Below are 24,578 nucleotides of genomic sequence, written 5' to 3'. Positions count from 1 at the left end.
CGATCCTCCTTATGGATAAGTACTTGTGCATGCCTACGGTTTTATCGACCAGTATTTGGCAAAAGTCGAATTTCAGAATTTCACATATTGATCATACGTCACGCGCAGGTCATCCCAAGTCAGATCCCATCGATCTCAGTGAAACGTCTGAACGAAGCACGTGTTAATGACGTATATGATAATATTCTTGATAAATATAAAAATTGTTTTTTTTAAGTGAGCTTAATACAATGATATGCAACTTTTTATTATTCGAGTTAATAGCAGCATTTCACGTTTCGTGATTAATTTTGATGCGTGTCCGGATGATATTGTAACATTATTAATATAATACCGCAATCGGCTGTAAGAAATATAATTTTTTAATGCTTTTGGTACTGAAATCACATCCGGGTTGTTTGTTTTTTCTCCACTACCACTGAACACGAAATCGAAATATTACCCATAGTATTGAATTTTAAATATGTAAATATGACAATAATAATAATAATAACAATAATAATGGTGGGTTAAAATTAAAATTAAATGAAAACAGCTGTATGCGTATGCGGGAAAAATGACGGAAAAGAATGACATTTGGAAAGCTTATTATGAAAACATATTTTCGTGTGAAGACAATGAAGTAGGAGAAAATTTAAATTTTAAATATGTGAGATTTTTGTTGTTATGTTGGGAAATTAATAGCATAAAAAATAAGGCGTAACATTTTCGTAATTATTTTTTGAATCACTCAAATGATGCGTACACATTGTAATAATAAAAACTTTTGTTTTTATAAAAAAAACTTATAATACTTGTAAAAATAATATTTTTAATATCTCATCGTATAACTACTCGCATACCATAGTGTTCGTTCGTGTAATTTTACCTGAAACATTTTATTACTCTTTTTTCGAATGACGAATATATATGATGAATATCGAATTTTCTATGTGGATTATTTTTCTCGTAGAAACTGTATCATCACAAAGATAAACATATGTTAAATTTTTCAAAAACCAAGCAATGCAGTCATTCAAATCAATTGCTCATTACGTACAGGGCCTGCGAGAGGGTGGGATAGGAAGGGCTTAGAACTCCAGGGCTCGTACGTCCGAGAGGGCCCATCGTCTCAACCTTTTATATAATATTTTTAGTGTATTAAAGTAAGTACAAAATGTACTATGTATATCTTGGCCAGATAAGAGCAAGTAAATGGGGCCTGGAACCGATCAGCTCCGTGGCCCTCAAAAGTTCTCGCCGGCCCTGATCACGTATGCCCTGATTATGTACAGTTACCTACTTCACCCTTTACCCTTTGGTACTTCTGGAACCGTTTAATTTTAAAATATCTCATAGCATTGAGGTTATCCGGCTATACCAATTCACTCATTGTTATTCAAGGGGTAGAAAATATCGAAGAAAAAACTCATCCGGTCTGTTTAAAATATGCTGCTGCGGCTGGTATCTCTTAAATCTCAGATTGTAATTTTCACTCCCTTGGGGGTTTTATCGTTAAACTTTCCTCATATTATACTCATATTGTGTTGATATTTTTCACGTCAATGTTTACAGATTTTATATTTTTATACTTAAGAAATTAAGAAATCAATTCCCCTTTCATTAAACTGCTATCGTCATTAAATTACTAATTATCAATTCGTTTTGATCAAATCACTTTGGTAACAATCACTTTGGTACGGGACATAACTGATAACATAATCCGATTGATAACATTAAACGAAAGCTATAAATAATAATAAAACCTACGTTAAATAAAAAAAATAAATAATGTAGTGTTACATCAAATTTTATAATCATAATACATAGTTATTAAAAATAAAATTATTTTATTGATGAAACCATCCTTCTGAGGCAATAAAATTTTCTATACCCATTTTTTTGCAAGCTCTACAGCTTTTTGAAGCAATATTGAACCATTAATGCATGCATAATTTTTTCTAACATTAATAAACCATAATGATAATGCTGATTCAACCTGTTCTTCTTTCCCACTGCGTATACTCTTTATGTTTGGATTTTTATTAAATGTTGCTGAATTTTCTATTTCAATTCGTTTTTTTTAATAATTTACACAATAATGATTCCGAAATTTGTAGTTTTATAGCTGCTTCTCGTTGTCTCATTTTTGGTAAATTATTGTAACGTTGTAGTATTGAAATTTTTTCATAAATTGTTAGGTCATTTCTTTTTCGTTTTTTCACTCACACGCGACACGATGCATACAAACGCGATACTGGTTGACAGACAGCGACGGTACTGTCTTAATGCTATACGAACGAAAGGTAGATAAATATACGGTAAATAAATAACAGTATAGACATTTATATTCAAGAAATTCGACGAAAACTTTGATTGTATCTTACGAAATTATGATTTTATGACCTCAAACTGATAATATTATGCGGCGTATTGATTACAATAGCCGTCATAATTTACACAAATAAGTATACATCCAGCCCGTACTTATACTTTTCGATAACAATAAACGACTGATAACATTAACCGTGATTACATTAAGCGGTGACCACTGTATTTAAACTCGTAATACCTCTTATTTTCCGAAATATATAATCACCAATATCTAAGTAGTAATGAGGCTCGGACTTCGTTAATTTTCCGTTTGTCCATCACATGCCAACTAAGCTCTTGCAATATCGATGACTGTCTTATCCGTATATCCTAAACATCGTTGTCGATCCACACATTTATTCCGGTTAAATAATTATATTCCTTTCTTCGTCTTTTTTTATTTCAATATGAGTTTATTATGTATAATTGTCGATCCCTAATGCTTTAGTGGCAAATGTTCATTAAATTTTTTTTTTTTTTATTCAAATAGAAAATTTACAATCTGTAACATATGTACAATAAGCAAATTTGATATAAAATGTGACAAAAATAATTACAAATTCATATGAGGAGGGAGGCTCTTCAGTGACAGAATCCTCGTGTATCGTTGGAGTCAGGGATTTAGTAAATCCCTGCTCCAACGCCTTTTTAATCGACGGGTGGGATTATTTGGTTAGTTTGCTCAACCTTGATTAGCTATGAGGGGGTTGGTGTGAGTTGCTAATTTGGAGTGGAATTTTTTATAATGTTTAGATGCAACTGTGGTAACGGGTTCAATTTTTAGGTCATTGAGGAGTGAGTTATTGGAAACATACCAGGGAGCAGAAGTTAGTAAACGGAGAGTAATTTATTGAAATGCTTGTATTGTTTTTATTTGTGATGGTTTGGCACAGCCCCATATCTGGATTCCGTATGCGAAAATGGGTCTTAACATTGATTTGTACAAAATTATTTTATTACTAAGGGAAAGATTTGATTTGAGGATAGGACGGAGGAGGTGCAGTCTACTGTTGAGTTTTTTCCTTGTTGCTTTTAAATGGGGACCCCAGGTGAGACGTTTGTCTCAGGCCCAGATATTTAATTTGAGTTTCAATTGGGATTGCCGTTCCATTGAAGTGAAGGACAGGGATATTTCTTTTCTTAAGGTGAAAGGAACGTGAAAGGACTTTTCAGCATTTATTTTTATTTTCCAATTGAATGCCCATTTTTTCGATTTTTATAAGATGCGATTGGAGATTGGAGGCTGCTATGATGTTATTACTATGGTCGCTTAAGATTGCAGTATCATCTGCATATGTAGCTATTAGTATGTTGTCAGCGCTTGGTAAAATTCATTAAATTTAAAAATTAAAAACGTACAACATAGTAAATCTGCGTTTACTAGAGCCAATACTGTATTAATATTAAAGCAAGATAATTAAACTTAAAGAGAAGAACTTTATCGGTATTTTCTCGTAGAAGTTGGTTAGGATACTTTAATTTTTAAAGAAATCATAAATATGTACAACATGATTAAAAAAAAAAACTCATTTCTGGCTAATAAATAAAACACCGTTAGAAAAACCACAAGAAGATCCAATTATTGTTCTGCCTTTTAAGTGCGAAAATAGGTCAGTTTACTCTAACGTTAAAGCTAACAGCACAAAATTGATTCTCTTAAGGCTCTATAAGTATGAGTATGTGCATCCGCCATTTTATGTGCAACAAAACTGATAAATGATAATGATTAACTATGATAGATATACTGATTACTGAATTACAGTTTCAAAATAGTTATAACAAATTAAATTTCTACAACTATTTAGCCACTTAGGTATTCACTTATTAGTTATTTAAATATTCAATTAGGTTTTGTTAATATGTCCTGTTCTGCAGTAAATTGTACTAATCGAATCAGTCAAGGCTATCGATTATGTCGGTTTCCGACAGACCAAAAACGTAGACAAATTTGGGTAGTTAATAGTAGACGGGATAAAAGGATTCTAACTGATTCAGCACGACTTTGCCATGTAATCAAACACATTAGTTGTTTCATTTATATATTCACCTTGGATACTAAATTGTTACCTGAATAGATTCATTTTGAGGATAATCAGTTTGAACAAAATCGAATAGATGGATTAAAAAAGTTGAAATGGAATGCAATTCCAACTATTTTTGATTTTCCTAACCCTCCAAAAACAATAATGACCTCAAGAAAATCCTTGTATAAAGTAAATTACTTAAAGTATATATAATTATTAATGTTGAAGTAGATAGTGAGTAGATTGATTAATTCAGGGTTGGTTTTATTTTCTGAACTGCTGAACGTGCAGTAGTTCAATAGTTCAGCTAATTAGGCTTCAGTAGTCCAATTAATTTAATCATAATTTTTTATAGAGACCTGTTACTGATGACAATGTTTCCAGTCAGATTGTAGATACTGTTTCTGCCAATGCAAATTCTTTAGGAAATACAAACAATTCAAATTTAGAATCTGTAAGCACATTTCTGCAATAAAATTAGTTCTTTTTACAGGGTTAGGAACAGACAAAGTATAAAAAAATAGTGAAAAAAGTGACTTTTAATATTAAAAAAGTGATCTGAAAATAGTGACCAATTATTTTGAAAAATTGGTTAACCAGAAAGTATTTTACTTAAAATTTTGAAGTAATAATATAATATATAAATAGATACCTAGGTAACATCATATAGTTAATTATTTAATTAATATTTTTATAATGTAATAATTAAGTATTAAAGTAAATAAAATATAATAAATAATAAAAAATAAAAAATCATAAACTTCTATGAACTTAATTTATTTCTGTACTTTGAGCATACATTTATAAAGTAAAACATAAATAATATAACTGTAGAATAAATTTAAATAACAGAGATCTTTTTATAACACTATAACTGACAGCCTTTTTTTAAAAATAAACTGAGTAAAATAAATAAAAACATAACTATTGTAAACCTGAATAATATAACAAAAAAGCAATTTAAATAATAAATATAATAATAAAAAATATTTAAAATAAGTGACTTTAAGTTGAAAAAGTGACTTGTTCCTAACCCTGTTTTTAAAACAATAACTCCTTTAAATAATTTTTTTTTATTACCAAGCTTAAAAAACTTATAGAGTAACTTATAGAGATATGAAAAAATATATTTTTTTTAATTGGTTAAGTAATAACTATTAACTAATAAACTAAAAAAGTATGAAATAACTCGAATAATTATTACATTTATAACATTATTGAATTATAGTTTAATATTATTCTCATAATATCAAGATATGATAATAGGTTATAATCTTACAATCTTTTGCACACAAAATGGCAGATGCACATACCTGCTTCTACAGTGCTCTAATTCTACTATACGTACATTTGTTAAGTTGTACGTTTCAAGACGGAGATTACAAATGTGCACACCTTAAGTTTTCATCATAACACGGTAACGAGCACAGCGACTCACTCCTCTCTAAGTGAGTACACGTATGTACCTGTAAGGGCAATTTCACACTCAAATATCAAATCTCATCTTAAATCTCTGTTCATGGTTCTGCAGTAGGTATGTGCACAGTAGTTAATGCTGACCAAACACGAAATCATAAACACTTCAAATGATGTATAAACAGTCACCAAGGGACTAGAGAGTATTAATTAACTTTTACCTATATATTTGGTTTATCAGGCCAATGGTCGTAAATATAATATTACAAGTAAACGAGAAATATAAATCTGTAAACGTGAGACGACAAATAATAAATTAATGTTTTTCCTTTACGACCGTAAACGCATTTGAACAAAATCCACGCTGTAAGTTGTAATTCGTATTTCATTAAGCACATTTGTTTCATCAGTTGATTACAACTGTCACCCAATAATATCACATAAACGTTTGACCATTTTTATCTGTAAATATTACATTTTATACTTACGAGATAGAAAAAAAAAGATCCTGACTTTGCTAAGCAACCCAGACATTTTTTCACCTTATTAGCGTTACGACGGTGGTGGGGTGCAATAAAATATCCGTACGGGATAAAAACAATGCGTGATAATTATGATTACTACGATCGGTCGTGTTTTCGAATTAATTTGCAATGACTGCAGTACATGCGCATACGTGCGCTTATGTGCAGACTGAGGCACTCATTGCTCGACTGAATATAAGTTTTAAAAATAAATATAAACTAGTAGAAAACATTAAAATAACAAATGTAGCATAACATTTCTGGAGGGCTTGTGTGGGTACAGCACTGAACTGCCCTGCTTGTCCACCTCTGTGTACACTGTACGCAATCGTTACTTTGTACTTGTGTGCCACGTTACTCTATAGAAATCAATGTTTTATTGTTCACATATAATATATACGTTCAAGTCCACTGGGAGATCCACTCGAGATCTCGGTCATATTTACTTTTCCACTCGCTAGAGTGAACAGAAAAAATAAATCTTTTAAAACAACAATAGTACGGTCTGTATATGACCTGTCACTAACAGATTATGGTGAACTTCGTGTGATTTTTATCACGTAAACAAATCATAAACGTTGTGTGTAATAATATTACATTATGAACCCACGATCTCAGTACACCATCGCCGGAAAACATTATGCCCTCACGTACACATAGACCACCATTGAAACAATACGAGTACATATATATGTGAAATTATTCCGAATAATATTATTAATCCAACAACCAAATCTAATCATATTTTTCAGTCGGTCTCGCATGACTAATATTTATAAATAATCAAATTTTAAATTATTCGTAATTATGCACTCCGTACACGCAGATGTATCTAATTTATCATCATTATAATAATACTCGTATTAAAAACGCATCACACTATTGGACATTTTGAAATCCGTTTAAAGAGATCTTATTATAGTTAATGTGGTCTTAGTAAGGTCTTGTGTGAATTTTAGTGTTCACCAATACATAACATTATGCAATAAACGTGCACAAACACACTGTGTATATATATACATCATGTGTAGGTATAATTTATATTTGTGTGTGTGCGTGGACGTGTACGAGCAGAAACGATGACGTGCAAGCAAACGTAAGACGAAGAGCTTTATAGCGACACCTGACCATGCGAAAATGTATGCAAATATCGTGTATTTGATACCAATGGAAGAAGATTATTGGTGATGAAATAAAAATGTATAAGTTTTGAGCTTAAAATAATACCATCGTTAAATATTTTGAGTGTGCGATAAAAAACGGTACCACTGTTAAAACTGTAGGTGATTCGCAAGGCTTAAAAATCTTTCAAAAGCAAAATCGTTTTTTATTTTCGAAACAAATACTTTCTGAAATTACGTTACATAGTAATGATGAAGTAATGCGATCATTGTTTATAGTCGAAAACACGCGTCGTGATGGGAATTGTTTGAATATTTTGTAATGAACTCTTTTTATACGTTTGTACTATATTTGTGAATGCATTAAGATTATTTTGTGAAAATTTGAATTCGTGTGAATTGATGCGACTGGAATTTATTTCCCAGATTAATTCCCAGAGCATTGGGGGTGAGAACTATTAACATATTATTATGTTTAACCCCCCAGGTGGATATTTGGGGGAGAGAACTATGAGCTCTTGAATACGCCCTGTAGAAACTCTAAGGAATGCTTTAAGCACTGTTATATAATAATCATCGTAGTGTTAAGTGATATGTAATCTGTCGTATTAATCACAAAGAATAAAAATGTGTTCGCGCGTGAATATCGCTAACGAAAATTAAAACGATGAAATTCTTAAGTATCTTTGTCTCTTTATGTACAATATACGTACTTTACTCATATACATAATATGCAATCATTCGTTTATTAAAACAAAATAAAACATATGATTGCAAATCTGATTATTAACTAATAAATATCATATGTATAGGTCGGTGGTGATTCTCGTTTTATATGATCGTTATTTCAAATTTACATTTTTATCATTTGATTCGATATTTTTTCACGCATATTCTGTTACGTTAACGAATATCAAGTTATATGCATAATACGAAAAAAATTAATTTATTTCGATAATGAAAAAGTCTACGTTTCACGAATTAATATTCTGTGGTTGAGATATGATTATAATATAAAAACGAAATTATGTTACTGATTCGCTTATCAAGGACAAAATCATGCACTACATCACATTATATTTTACAATGTATCAAGTACAGTTGTTGTCACGTGCAATCTCCACAAACTAAACTTTACTGGGTGTACTTATTTATAAACTAAACATCTGCAGGTAAATGGGATATTTATGTGTAGTATGCCTATGCAAACTGTTGACGTTCTTATTATAGTTCATTCATTGTCCTATACTTGCCTTTATTATCTGTCACTCTTCATTTAAAATTCTCTAGTCAATTTATAATATCATATTTACAAATATTAAGCCGCGATTCGTTTTATTCGAAATCTTGTCGATACGATTCGAGGTCATAAGTCTCTTGTCATATTTTCATATGAACTACTTTCCGTTTCCTTCTGTTCACTATTGCGTAGTCTCTGTTCGTTATAAAATAAATGGCGAATTCGCAAAGGTAATACTAGAAGCTGAAATCAGTCCCTTAAACTTTTATTTTTCCTTGGTCACCTAAAGTGTCATATAGTGAACTTTGTCAAACTACCGCATGAAATATTTTTATACTAATTATCATTTTGTGAGCGAAACACAGATCCTTGGTTTTTGTCCTCCATCGAGATACTTATGCTAAACAACGTTGTACAGTATCGGTGAATGGTCTGAGGAAATAATGGTACTACAATCGAACTCCATCGAGTTGGGTGCAGTACGCATGTAATTGAAATTCAGTGATAAGAGTCCGGTTATCAAATTTTGAGAGTCTGGTTTGGTTTGAAAAACGTTATTATTAAATACCAGTGAAATATTATAAACGTTTAGGCACATTCGAGGTCTAGCTGCTAATTATACCATTAAAACTGATGGGGAGAATGCAGGGACAGGAGTTCAAAACTTGATAAGGTATGGTTCATTTGTGTGCCGTTTTAATATAAACTCAGTTATTAACAAGAACAATTTAAAATGCTTGATACATATTCCGTGAAGTATATTATAAAGCATATAAATATTCAATAAAATGTAATTATTTTCTAGCAAATAATATAACACTGATTAAATGTATACAAAATTCTTGAGTCGTAAGTTTGTAAATAATAAGCTAGACAGTGAAGGGGAAAATCATACTAAGCTGTCAAAACCCATTCGTGTTTCACTCTCATTGCTCACTCGAAATTCCCAAAAACCTCTTTCGTTATCGCAGAAGACGCGTAACATGGACATTTTTTAAATTAGTCGTGTACAAGTTCTGAGTGATTCCGCACCAGTGCAGTCTCGATCGTCGATTCAAGACGTATTATTATATTTTCGTGTCCAGATTTTGAATAAGTCTTGTGGTAGAAAGAAGAAAATATAAAATGTACGTCATGGGGGGGAGGGGTTGTCTGACGGTTACGCGATGGTCACTCGATCGCATTGATTAAGCTAGCTCAAGTACATACAGGGCCTCCGTGGTTGGCGGGAGGACAACTCAGATAATAGCCCAAGACCTCACGCTCAAAACCCACTTCAGACTCCAAGTTAGAACATTTAGACGTAGTTAAGTGTTAGAATATTATACTGTTTTTGCCAGAGCCTCGGGACGGCACTGGGCGCGCGTGCACCTTGCAGATGCAATGACGTTAACGGAGAAACAGTGTTTTTTGTTCTGCACCGACAGGAAACCGTGTTACGGTGCTGTGGCGGTGACGGCGACGGACGGCCAAGCAGTCGGAGCGAACAGCTGCGGTGGCAGCGGAGTCGGGGGCAGCTGTTGCACGGCGACGGCGACCCACCGTCTCCTGGAGCGGCCGATCACGGTCTCGGCGGCGGGCGGTGGTGGCGGCAGGAGTACAGACGGGTGTCCGGCCGGACGGCGTCCACTTCCGTCGAGCTGTCGTCGGACGGAGACCGCGCGGATGTCGGCACCAGTACGGCCGCAGCCGGGACGACAGCGACCACCGCCGCCGGACTGGCCGAGTGTTGGCGGCGCACGCTGAAGGGCTCGGCGAACGGCGCAGAAGGGATCGCGGCGCGGCGTGGTTGCGACGGGTGCTCGGGCCGTCCCAGAAACGACGCGGACGACTGTTGCAGCTGCTGCTGCTGCTGCCGCACCGATAGTTCGACCACGCCCGTCCGGGACGACCGGCTGCCGGCCGCGGCACTCAGTAACTGGACCGTGATCAGCAACAGCAGTCTCAGGGACGTGGATGGCGACGATCTGCGCGACGAACTGGTCGGTTACGCGGTGGACGGGACCGTGGCCATCACTTCTGCTGTCATGGCGGACAATTTCGACGGCATCGAAATCGTTGTCGGCCACCGATCGTAGACTACTGACCTCCGGACGGATGTCTTAAGGATCATCTCGAATTTTAGACACGCGGTTGCACCGTGCTTTGTCGTCGCTCTACCGGTACTTGTAAACTCATCCGGCGTATAATAGTCTCGATCTCCCGTGTCCTCTCCAAATTCGACGAATGCTCCGGACATGTTGGATCGCAAGTGTTGTACGAACGTTAAGAATGTATTGAACCCTTTGGAGTCGTTTTCGGTTCACTGCTTCGGTACCAAGGGCGTATCGATTTAAAAAAAGGGAGACGATTTTTACGATTCAAAGGGTGCGACACTTGGCAAAGATCATGCCAGGGCTTAAAATATATTTTAATCGTTTGGTTTTAAATATATTTTAAATCGTGACTGGACCGTAACGACTATGATGCACCGGATTCTCAACGATTATTTTTCGGGAACGCCATTTATATCTTAAGGGTGGGATATTATTTACCCGTTATTCCTCCTCAGGATCCGCCACTAACGCATAATTTATATCTCAATAGAGTTCTCGGCATTGATAATTCGCATTATGTGTGTGGTCGTGCTTAAAATTCACCGGCAAGTATTCATCGATTATGATGATTTTGTAAGAACTCAAATCTTCCATTAAATTAAATTGCTCGCCTTCTCGTCAACGTTCCTCAGAGCATTGACCTTTAAGTCATACTTGATTTGATTTATTTACAATTTTTGATAACATCAGTTATCTTTCCTTCTGAACATCGTACCTTCCATAATTGTGTTGTGAAATCTTTCTATCTAGCTCAGAGCATCTCCAACCATTTTAAAACGCTTTATATATATACTGTATCTATAAATATACGTTATTATTTGGAGTTTTAAGTACTACTAAATTTTTTTTCTACTCCATCTAACTATCCAACTTTACATTCACTCCCAACAAAAGGCTATTAGTATTTTATTTTCGATATAATTTACGCATATATAACCGTAAAACATATAAAACATATAATTCTTTAATATGTTTCAAGAGTTCAATTTATTGTAATTAAATTTAAACTAAATATATATATACGATGTATTTATGATATTTTTTACAGTACTACTAAAATTATTAAACTAAATTTATATTTAAAATCAAAGAGTCAAACCAATTAAAAATGTTGTTTTCGCTTAAATCTAAAAAAAAAATAAAGAAAACTATATTGTCATTATTCATTCTTTACAACACATCGTTTTAATTTTCCGTCATAAACACTCGTGTAATGGTCTAACATACTGCACGAGAAAGAGTTTATATAATATATCTTATTTTTTAGAAGGAAAATAACCAAATAGATCGAACATGATATAACATTTAGGTAGACCTGATTTTCAAGCGGGAAAAGTATTTATAAGCTTATAGATTACGGATAATAATTTAAATTTAATAATAAATGTGATATCAGCTATATGCTTACTACCGCCAATATATTATAGTTTATCGATTGTGCGCGTTATACATTTATGTGAAATTAAAAATTACTGGAGGTAGACACGTTTTCTAATAGATATTTTTAAAGCTATTGAATGCTCGTTACAAAAATTGGGCCTTCAATAAATAGACTTTTTAAAACAAATATTGATAGCAAGTGCCATATTTAACTATATTGTAATATATAATATATCTATGATAAAAAAAAGTTAAAAAATATATTACAATTAGATACATTTTTCGACGAGTCATATTTTATTATCATTATCTATAAATCGCCCACGGGAATACGATATTAGAATCCTAGGTGTTTTCGGTAAAGGATAACGATTCCTTAATAATATGCCGAAGACACAACGAAACGTTATAAAACGTTCTGTTATAAAAATGGTAAAGTACGGTTTTCTTGGTACGTTTTCGGCGGAAGTGTTCGTTCTTCCTCCAGTCGTAAAAGAAACCTCTCGTCACCACGTAGTCAATCGGTCAACATCAGTCAATATATCGGTGATATCAGTAAACGAAATACCATACTTCCATCATTTAGTTAAACGGTTTTAATGGGTTCATCTCTTTGGACATCGTCCTGCGTTCATATGTTGTAATATGATATGTGACTGTGATGTAAAAAAAAATATATCGCACAATATGACGAATTTGTATCGCACAAACCCTTCCGCGAACAAAACGTTCCTTTTCGCCCACTTTTGCGTACCTTTAACATATAATACGAGCCCTGGTGGCCGGACACGCGTGTGCAAGATACGGCATCTCGTGCGGTTCACTTATCTTCTCGTTAAAAAATGTCATCGATTTTGAAATCATCGTTCCCTGCAGCCACGTTCGCTAACGTTTTATTTTCGTACGGCTTCTGGTCACGACTGTGCATAATATGTGCCATTTTTTTTTCACCATTTTACCCATTTTCTCGTCTACGACAACGATCTTATGCTTCAATGAACAAGTAACTGATTATTATTTCATTGCATTTACTATGGTATATAATTTATTGTATATTTTAACAATAATATTACTATCGATGATCTAATGTATAGTTTAAACGTATTATTATGTACCTAGCTTATAGTTTTTGTTAAAAAATTAAGTTTTTTTTTTTTTTTACATATCTTATACATACATATTTTTAATTACATATTTGGACAAAAATAAATGCATATATACGAGTGTGTACATATTTTTTAGTTTCAAATACATATAAATCCACACCCTATGTATGATATATAATTAATAGTTTCAGTATTGTATTGAATAAAAATATAAAATAAAAATTATAATAAAAACAAAATAATAACACATTCCTCGTAATACTTGGAATTTAAAAACATTCCAAATAAATCAAAGATTTCAAATTGAATAAAATTATCAACAATAATAAATGATGAAAAATAAATAGTCTTAAAAATTAAAATGATTAATAAAAATAATCAAATAACTTTTATGTCAAATTCTGATACCACTAATATTCTAATATTTCTATTGCAAATTCATAGGATTTTAAAAGTCCAAATAGCCGGTTATAAAACAGCCACGTGAATATATTAGCAACGTGTTATGCATACACTAATGGTTCTCGTACTGAGCTTGGTATGGCCCCAGGGTTCCACAAAAGTAATCTAGAGCCTCCGCGGATATTTCTGCACTAAATAAAATTTAAATATCATTAGTAGTTCAATTGTTACATTAATAAAAATATTATGTGGTTAAATATAAGTATGTATACATATATTTAAATTTCTTCTATCAAACCAAATATTAAAGTATTGTTAAAAAAAAACCATATTATAAAAAACATTATTCTCATTGAAAATCAAATTTATATTATGTTTTCATATGAATTAAAAAACAAATTATTGATAAATCATTTTGTGTTGTCATTTATAATTGGTATTCGTGACTTTTGGAGCTCTGCATAATATTTTAGCATTTTAAGGGCACAAAGAATGAACAAAATAGTTTGAATACCACTGGTAAAAACTTATGCCTCTACCTAACGGATGAGCGGAAGGGAAATGTTACCTTTTTTAACTTTATAAAATTACCCTTTCAACGCAGCAGTGTGTACGTGGTAAGAAATGATATTCATATTCGCATGGATTCCGAGTATTCTTGACGGGTATAACATCTTAATGAATTATATATTCAATATGTGTATTATATAAGCGTAATCTGAATGAAAAATTGTCAAGCCCTTGAAATAAACACGAAACATGAACTTTACAATTTCGTTAATCGGAAAAAAAAGAAAGCTTTCCAGAGTTAAAGTCAAATGTAGAATTTGTAATGTGATTGGTATTACGTTTATAAATCATAAATCCGGTTGGATAATGTTTCATTTCACATCATGAAATTAACACTAAGTACCTTATTAAGCGCATCCTGCTTGGGAAAACCAAAATCCTTCAAAAATACTGTGTACCGGTTTTGTTGACGACTAAAATAGTAAGTAGTAGTAAGTAACTAACATAGTAATGTAAAAATAAAAAACTTTTGGCGTTATAATATATTGATTACAAATATTGCAGAATCTAATATATTAATATATCAAATTAAGTGATAAACTATAATTAATGGCTCTCGGCATGCGTTCTTAAATTTTCTTTTACTCTTTTTTTTGTTATTTATTAAACACATACAATATATAATTTTTTTTTTTTACAATAAGTATGTTTCATATTATTTATTTGATAACATGAGTGACTTGATTTAAAATAAATTACTCACTAGTATCATTTTCAACTTGATTTTTATTTTTTTTAATTAAGTTTAGTCTCGACATCAGTTTTTATTATTTAGCCTTCTCGGGGGATTACCTGGGAATTTATTAGAATTAATAGCTAATGTTAAGGGATTAAGGTAATTTACAAGATATAAGCGAAATATTTTCTAAAATGAAGAAAAAAGCGATGTGTAAACATAAATGTAATGTATATATTTTTATTATAAAAAGTCATCAACAAATTGTTTTGATTTTTTACTGACCTTATATGATTCTCATTTGCCTTTTTTGCTACCTTTCTTCTTCTTTTTCTTTTGTAGCTGAGGCCATGGAAATCCACGGCATTTTAGTAGATCTTGTATGTTGTGACATGTATAGTAAGCATTATCCATAGCGCATTCATTAAACACATCCACTAGATTTCTTGACTTCTTTCCTTCTTTCCTTGTTTTTACAGTTGCGGGTTTTTTCGTTTTTTTATCATCCTTAGAATTCATGTCATTTCTTTTGTCACTTCCTTGTTTACTCATATTATTTCAATTTTTAAAATATATAGTATAAAAACAATTAAGACTTTATCTGAAATAAAATATAATTATTTCATATTTTACTATAGGAATGAATGTACGATACTATTAACTGCTGGTTACGTATAGTACCAATCATGATTATTGATCAAACATCAAATACTACTTACTACTTAGAGCCCTAAATGTTGTAACCAAGGTAAAAATTGTTTGAAAATGAATATTTGGAATTATTATAAATGTTTATTGATTTGATAAAACTATTTATATTTTTTTCATTCTTTATCAAATTACGATATAATAGATACCAAGTAATTTTCTAATCAGTTTTCTTTGTTAGTTGTGTTATCTAGATTAAAGATGCTTAGACACATAAAACGGTATTATATAATTTTTTAATCTCGAAAGATAACACGTTTGACACATTTTTTATGTCCAAAGTGTAAATGGTCCTATACAATTTTCTTTTCTTTTTTTTTTTTTTTATCGGCATATATTTATGAACCTTGCTCTACACCAGTTACCACATCATTGAAATATAGTATATTATGTACGATATCTCTACAAAAAAGGCTCTTACGAAGTGGTGGTTGGCCTTGATTGGTGACTGTACTTACGTGCTTTTAAATTAACCCAGATATGTGTGCTATTTAGGTTAGAATATGTTAGGCAGAATAGGATAGGGAACCATTAAAGAATATTAACACAATATTGTACTACACTGGTATGCCAATTAATATAATGATTTTAATATTAACAATAATAATTATAATAGTAATAAATAATACGAAATTACAGCACCTAGCTGGTATGACTATTCATTGACTGAATCAGCGAATTACCATATTTAATCCTATTGAAAAGAGTTGGATTTTAATCGAACTACAATTGTAACGGCGGACTTACAATATTGAAGCCGAAGATGCACCTGGCATTGAAAAGTATAAGTATAAGTAAAAGGTGATCACATGACCAGAAAAAAATCAAAAAATCAAAAAAAAAAAAAGACGCATACCACCGGCACTCTTTATATATATATTCTGTATAAATTAATTAATAACCGTATAGATAGTCGGGACTATTATCAATGATTAATTTTAAGGTTACTAATTGTAATTTAAGGAATATTGACTTGTTTTATCCATTTCCAACTTCTACTAATTTAATGTCAAACATGCCAATTAATCGAATATTGAAATTAGCAAATAAGTATAATATAGATCCATTTGTAAATAGTTTATATGAATTTAAAAGAAATCTAGTAGTTAAATGATTTATTGTATATTGGTATAGTAATTTAATTTTAATTTGACTAACAGTCCATATGAAATATATAAATTAAATTAAATTTAAATAAAATATTTATATGAATGATATAAGCAAAGCTGTCCTAAAGATTTTTAGAGCCTGGAGCAAATTAATTCGGAGGCCACTTAATCATCACAATAACATAAAAGTATAATTTAAAAAAAAAAAAATAAATACATACCGAGTTTGCAAAATATTGATAAATATTGTTTTCTAAACTTCAAGCAAACAAGGTCATGAAATTCATCGATACAATAAATTACATTTTTAATAACTTCTCAACAATATATCACCAGCGTTAGTCATTAACATGGCTTTATAATATTTGGACGATATTAGCTTTTGATTTTAAGAGTGTTGTAAAACATTTTATAAATATAATGTAACATGATATTGGTAATAACTAGGGCTCAGAGGTTGATGACCTAAAAAACATTAAAAAATTACCTAAAAAAAGATGCAAATATGACATAAAAATAATAAATATTTGTTTTATAAATTTATCAAAACTTACAAATAACTCAAAAATCAAAATAATTACATCGTACAATTAGAGCGTAATTGATGTTATCAAATGCAAATGAACACAGACGACCTTTTAATTTTCATAATTTCGAAGATATTATGAAAAAAAATAAAATGTAGATATAATTGGTATTATTCATAAGAACATGACAATGACGCGACGACTGTAATCGACGAGATAAATTCGGATACTAATCGAGTATTAGGAAAAATAATAAATGTAGGTATAATAGTATTCACTACAATACGAAAATCACGAATGTAATTGGCGAGATAAAATCGGACGAGTCTTAAGTTATCGGCATAATGGTCGACAAAAAACGATAAGAAGTGCACTAGTGTGAAATCAGTAAAAATGACTAAAAATGTCAAAAAATGATTTAAAAAGTAATAAACACAAAAAAAAAAGAAAAAAAAAATTAATTATTCCTATTCACATGCTAATTAAACACATTTTTGGCCAGGAAAGTATTGTCTAAAGAGTTCCAAAAAAATAAATGCAAAATGCTTCAGCTTTCGAGCCCTGGTAATAACCCATAATTTATTTTATAAATACCTAATTATTAAAATAAAATAAACTCTTATAATAACAATAACATGTAAAAATAATATACAATAGTAATTAGTTAAATAGTAAATAATACGATTTTTGATAGGTACTTACAATAATTTATGATAGTTTGAAAATGTTATCAAAAAAACGTTAACTAAAATTAGATATTTAAATATTTTTCAATATGTATTACAAATTTAAATACAATTATTTAGAAAATTGTTGTCCTTTTTTGATTTGTATTAAATCTTATAATTTTGATAAAAACTAAATTTATAAGAAATGAATACTAAAATTAAAAACCTAACAAGATATTTTTTATAATAATTTTATTCAGAATATAAATTGTCATTGTTTTTTTTAAGCTGGTTCAATTATAATTATATCACAATAATATTTAGGTAGGTAAGGTTATGCTACTAATAGTTAATAATTAAATACTATAAGATAATATAATATCACTGTGTTATAAAACTACTGATTCATTCAATACAATAATTATTAGATTCTCTTTTCGGATTAACTGTCATTTATCAATATTATCTTTCGAATTATAGATTGAGAACATTTCATCATAGCACAAGAGTGTGTGGTAAGCACGGTTATCTACTAGTAGATAGTAGTGGTTATTAGCATTCAAGTATTTTTCAATCGATTATAGATATCAATATATGTAGTATTAAAGTAGAAAGCACTAACTGTTTTATTCTTACTTTCTGTAGATTATTAATACGTACATATTAAAAAAAAAGTAATTTTCGACAGTTTGGCGTTCCTTTCATGCTGGCGCCCTGGGCAATTGCCCAGGTCCCCCATAGCTTTCCCCGGCCCTAGAAACAATGATAGATAGATAGATACAATTCTACATTGTATAATGTTAAAATTTCGTTATAAACGACTTGTCTTGACAGCTCTTTTCGTCCAAACATATGACACTACATAAAAAAATTCTCAACAACTAGTTACTCCTCAAACCTATCTAGTCCTTTCTATCCAAATGCCTAACCTAACCAATGCTTGTTTTAATGCTTCTATTGTTTAATAGTATCTTCAAACAAGCCCTCTAATGTATCCTTCCATCTAGGGTTATCAAATATACTCTTTTAAGAGTACATGTTCTCTTTTGAGCTCTTAAAATTGTTGTACTCTCACTTTTTTATATTCGCAAAAATGTACTACTTTTTTTATTTATAAACAAATAATGTTTTTTATCGTTTCCAACAACATATTAAAAAACCAATTATTGGAATCGGATGCCCTGCTCACGTTCTAAATAACTGAGTTTAACACGCAACTGATAATTTACCAATCGATATAGAGTCTATTATATTAAAAATATATAATTATTTTTCAATTTATACAATATGTATAGAATCATTAAAAAAATTTTGTACTTTTGTCGATGTTAACTCAATTGAGTGTAAAAAACTTTTATTTCACAGTTATAAACATTTATATATTTATATATATATTTCACATTTATAAACAGACTGTTTCAAATATACCCAGTGTGCAAATGCGTGACACTAACTTCGCTGTCACGTAGATTTTGAGTTCAAAATTTAACTTCTCATTGTAACGGATATGTTACGTATTGGTGAAGTTATAGCAAAACAATCTAAACGTTAATTCTGTGGATACCTTACTAAGTTAATTTGCATGCAATGTTTAATGTTGACATGACATGGAACTTCATTTACATTTAAATATTACTTGTGAGTTTAATGATTTGTATTTAACATTACAATTGAGATGTTAATGGTATATAAATAATTTACTTTCATGTAAAGTTATATGTAGGTATCAAATGTGACATTTTTGAAAACGTCAGAAACCACCTAAAAACGCGCCACTGGCAGTTGATCGGATTAATAGAATACGCGTTTTTAAATTAAAAACCATATAATATGAATGATGTCGCAACTGTTTTGGTCGCGCGTTCAATATGTCTGGTCGCTCGAAAAGATTAGAACGGCGCGGCCAACTTTGTGGCGCCACCAAATGTGAAACCCTCAATTTAATTATTAATATCTTTTGGTGGCGCTGCTATGGTGGTTTCGTGTAAAAAAATTATAGGTTTATCTTATCTAGAACGTACAACACTATAAAAACTTTCATAGACGTCGCATTTAAGTCACAGGCGAGTTGGTATCGGTATGATTTATTTTCATATCGTGTTAATAATTTTTATTCGTTTTGACGATCTGTTTAGAGTCAGGCGCCCAAGAAGCAAGGACTCAGCATACTTTTAAAATTACTTTTTAGTACATACTTTTACAATTTAAAATTGTTTAATAGGTTAAAAAAATTATTAAATATCCCAACTCTAATATAATTTGGAAGTTAGCAAATTTTATGAATGTTATGCAATGTTTGATTCCCCTATAAAGTCAACTGAGGTAGGATGTTTTTATGTAAATATTTCAAAAGTATCATCTTATTATTTAATACCTTTAGATGAAATTAGTTTGAAATATTTTTTTTATTTTATATCTAACTATAAAGCTATAATGTTTACTTTATTGCATTCATTGTAACACTACATGAATAAAATTATATTTGATTTTTAATTATTTTAAATAAGGTTTTATTACATTTAAAGTATTATTTTGGTTTATATCTCGCACATTAGTAAATTTAGTTACTGTGTAAGAAATAATCACTTTATTTTATATAAAAACAAAATATTTATTTAGCTTATAAAAAATCATATATATTTTTTGTCTATATGTAAATATATAATTTATTTTAAAATTTAAGTTTGTTTCAAATGTTATATTAAAATATTACATAATTATAAGTTTTAAATCATAATAATGAGTATAAAAAGTAATAAATAAATAATAAAATGAAAAAAAACAATATATAGGTACGTCTTATTATGAATTATGCCTAAATAATAATTATTTATTATGAATTTTGTTGTTAGAAATTGTTATATATTTATAATACAATAATTTATAATTATGTAAATTGTAATTATATTTATACTTGTATTGTGTATATGCTCTAGATAAATAAACTTTCGTTGGCAGCATAATCTGAATGAATGTGTTTATTTTTCTCACATAATATTTTAACCTTTTGTATCTATTTATAATTTCAACTCTTAACTATTTAAGCGTTATTAACAATACAACCAAATTCCAAAGTTTAGACTTAGAAGTTCCCAAGAAGCTTATAGTTATATAACTATAACTTTGAATAGTATTGGTAAGCAAAACATAATTTGGAAAGTTAAATGGAAGTTAATTTTTAACATTGAATATGGAAGTCAATTTCGTGATATATAATAAGAGTTACGAAATACTACTATATTAACTTTGCATGGTAAGCTAAACATAGATCGCATTTGTTAATATCAAATGCGAGTTACATTTGTAACAGCGTATGGTTTAGGTCAAATAACTTGGCATAAAAGGTCTAGGGAAAGTCACTTGTACGTTACTAGGCTTTAAATATTAACCTCGCATCATACAATAAAACATTCATGTGACGTCTCATGCACTGCATTTTACACACTGAGTAGGTATCCAGTTTAAATAATCCTGCACTTAAATCATATTTTTTGTCACAAAATCAAATATCAATTGCAATCAGATCATTTTTTGAAAATCCTTTAAATGAAAATTATTTATAGTTTATTCATTCACTAATGTATAAATTTCATTCAAAAATTGAGATAATTGAAAAAGAAAATAATTCTATATGGGAAATATTGTATGTATTGTTGTCATTAGAAAATGACTTACAAGAACGAAAACAATAAAAGTTTTTAACACTTAAAAGTAAAAGAAATATTTAAAAATAATTATAACCAATAAAATGCATATAATTTAAGAAAAGAAATGTTAAAAGTTTATGGCCATGGTTTGTTATTTAAAAAAAAATGAACAGCTAATTTTGATCAATTTAATGTTCTCAAATGGATGTCCCTAAAATACAAACCTTTGTGGATTGATAAAGAAAATAGCATATTATTTTTTAAAAAATATGATCTACAATTAAATGACTCTTTATTATTTGATCAATCTCAAAACTTAATTTGTTTATGTCAGAAATGGAAAAAAAATGAAGATTTCTCATCGTTATTATCAGATGAAAAGTGGGTAAAATATTTTGAATTAAGGAGCTTTGATACATCTTCAGAACTTTTAAAAATATGCACGTTTTACTTCGCCATACCTACTCTAACTGCCAATGTCGAAAGAATTTTTAGCATTATGAAAGCACAATGGACTGATGATAGAAATATACTTTTACTCGATTCTGTAAAACATTTGTTGATGACACAATACAATTTTAACCATTTTGACTGTACTCAGGTTTTTAACTACTGTATAAAAATAAAAGATTTTTATCAAAAATTCGAAGTAATGAGAAATATTAAATTTTATGTCTCAATTCTTAATCTATAATCACCTATATAAAATGTTAAGTCAATTAAATAAATATTATCTGTGAAAGTAGATTTTTATTATTACTTTTAAGGCATTATATTATAATATGTACCAACTCTTTCTTAAAGGCACCGTCTGGTACCCCTACTTCCATCTCTTGTGCTTATTGTAAAAATTATATTATTATTATTATTATTATAACCAGTGCCAAAAATAAATGGCCTCTTATTTAATCATCATAACATCTGATAAGAACAATAACTGATAACACTATCTAATGAAGTCATAGATCCCTGGTTTTTTCCTACGACAATCCATTCGTAAAACATTGAAGGCTATCTTACAAATTTAAGAGTTATTTTAATTGTAAACTAAGTATTTACTTCGTCAAAACGAAATTGAACTTATTTTCAACATGAATCTTTCGAAAAAATCTGGACGTGGTGTTCTCAAACAAACTTTGAATCCACCGTTCGTGTTTACACCTTCCTAGTGAACGATTAAGAGGTGAATACAGGATGTATGGGGTAATACATTTAAGTATAGTATTCTAAAATAATTTAGATTTCATCAGGTGTACAATGTATTTATTTATTTATTTTTAATAGTTTAAATCGACTATGAAGTTATGATGTAAATTTCAACTGGGTTTATTCAGTTTATGCTCATATTCCTCAAATATAGTTTGTTTCAGCATATTCGCACAATGTTAAAAAAATTATCAAATTCCAAATTTTTAAATTTTACAATCTATGAAAATAAATAATAAAAATCATAAACATTAAGAATATTTGATTGTTTATTTCAATAAATAAATTAAATGGTTATAACATCGTAAATCTTTTAGGATAAAGTTTTAGATAGACAAGTTATAAGAATGTACGTAACATGATAATTTTGTTTTTTCAGTACATTTGTTCCAACAATCAATTCTCAAAATAAGTTACAGAAAATATGCATAAACGGATTATACCCTTTTAGCTATTTACATCCATATTTATATATTTTGTATGACTAATTAGGTCAACACATAAACATACATAATTTTAATTAATCAACATGACATAAATATTAATAAATATTAATTCACCTGTAAGCAGTTTACTATCTTATGTACCTAATTTATATTAATTTCTTACTTTATAGAAAACGAAACATATGCATTAACAGGCTTGTTAAAGGAAAACTAATTAAGTTAGTAGTATATTAACCTGTTATGCAGTCACATGGTACATTGTTTAATTGAATTATTAAATATACCTTGGTATGGATTTGAAGTTTGTGCATTACTCACAACATGTCGTCACATAACTGTTGGGCTGTTGGTTTCAGTATCAATACAGAAAAGAGATTTATGATGTAATGATTGATTGGACTACCGAATTAGTACTTTATCTAATAAAGTCTAAGCTGGATCCTTTGGAATTTTTAATATATATTAAGCAGCCACCTATCATTAATAAGTAAGTTCAATTATTGGTTATTTTACAGTATAAGCTATTATATTGTTTAATGTAGTATTCAATAAAATTCATTCAAGTTAAAAATGTAAAATAATGTATAGTTAACTATTGATAATAATTAGCCAGTTGGATAAGTTTATACTAAATATTTAAAAATTAAATGTATGGTAAATGTATTTCATTTTTGATTTTGTTGAATTAATGATGTGCATAAATTTATATTTTATATTTCCATTCTAAACTAAGTATTTGATGAACACTTTTATTTAGTAAGTCACATGATATTTATTTTGTACAAATTATAATATTATATAACTCAATTTTTCATATATCATTTTCAAAAAATATTAAATATCCAAGTATGTAAATAAAATAACAAAATATAAATTTATCCAACATCTTAACAAGTATAATATCATATTTATTTATTTTCTAATTACATAACTAATTAGATATTGTTTTAGATAATTTATGTTCTACATTCTTTCCTCGTATTCCCACATTCTTATAATTATTCTTGATTATATATTACTCATTTTAAACAATATAATAGTTTATATGCTAAACTTTTGTGAAATTTATAATATATAATATGTATAAAATAATGAAAATTATTATTTTTGAAAATAATTTTTTTAATATTTTTAGGGGAGAAATAATATGGCAGATGAACAGTCTATGCAAAATTACCTAAGTGAATGTGAACTGATTAGTACTCCTTATTTTATCATACATTTACACTCATTAAGTTTAAAACATGACATTATATACAATTGTAAATTCTCAAGAGATCCAATATCACTTTTATAACATATTTATTATAGTTATGAAAACAATAGATTTTTGTTGTAATAATTTAATAAGTTATCATCA

General features: G+C 29.7%; 2 protein-coding genes and 1 long non-coding RNA gene across 11 annotated transcripts in view; 2 read left to right on the top strand and 1 right to left on the bottom strand.

The window, feature by feature from the left end:
- LOC112679348 (pyrokinin-1 receptor-like) overlaps positions 1-11,740 on the top strand; it is a 76,175-nt gene extending 64,435 nt beyond the window's left edge. For 5 of the 6 annotated variants that reach the window (XM_025549121.1, XM_025549119.1, XM_025549120.1 and 2 more), the window contains one exon: positions 10,105-11,740. In XM_025549121.1, coding sequence (XP_025404906.1) covers positions 10,105-10,755 — 651 coding nt within the window. In that variant the 3' untranslated portion in view covers positions 10,756-11,740. Of the gene's footprint in view, positions 1-10,081 lie in introns of all 6 variants that reach the window. The other variant, XM_025549122.1, reaches the window with a different exon arrangement.
- A 1,859-nt stretch (positions 11,741-13,599) lies between these two features.
- LOC112679363 (small lysine-rich protein 1) lies at positions 13,600-15,629 on the bottom strand. 3 transcript variants are annotated; one of them, XM_025549142.1, is made up of 2 exons: positions 15,193-15,628; positions 13,600-13,847 (listed from the first exon to the last, which is right to left on the bottom strand). In XM_025549142.1, the coding sequence occupies exon 1, from the start codon at positions 15,457-15,459 to the stop codon at positions 15,205-15,207; it is 255 nt and encodes an 84-aa protein (XP_025404927.1). In that variant the 5' UTR covers positions 15,460-15,628; the 3' UTR covers positions 13,600-13,847; positions 15,193-15,204. The 3 variants fall into 3 exon arrangements, with proteins under 3 accessions (XP_025404927.1, XP_025404926.1, XP_025404928.1); XM_025549141.1 differs by having other exon boundaries at positions 13,600-13,852; positions 15,193-15,624; XM_025549143.1 differs by lacking the exon at positions 13,600-13,847 and adding an exon at positions 14,172-14,644 and having other exon boundaries at positions 15,193-15,629.
- A 6,896-nt stretch (positions 15,630-22,525) lies between these two features.
- LOC112679336 lies at positions 22,526-24,543 on the top strand. 2 transcript variants are annotated; one of them, XR_003148196.1, is made up of 3 exons: positions 22,526-22,749; positions 23,389-23,705; positions 24,354-24,543. It is a non-coding gene; the product is annotated as an uncharacterized LOC112679336 (long non-coding RNA). The 2 variants fall into 2 exon arrangements; XR_003148195.1 differs by having other exon boundaries at positions 22,526-22,769.
- The last annotated feature ends 35 nt before the right edge of the window (positions 24,544-24,578 follow it).

This window comes from Sipha flava, unplaced genomic scaffold, assembly GCF_003268045.1.
Source record: "Sipha flava isolate LNK unplaced genomic scaffold, YSA_version1 134_pilon_pilon, whole genome shotgun sequence".
Lineage (NCBI taxonomy): Eukaryota > Metazoa > Arthropoda > Insecta > Hemiptera > Aphididae > Sipha > Sipha flava.
This window is presented reverse-complemented; position numbering and strand designations above follow the sequence as displayed.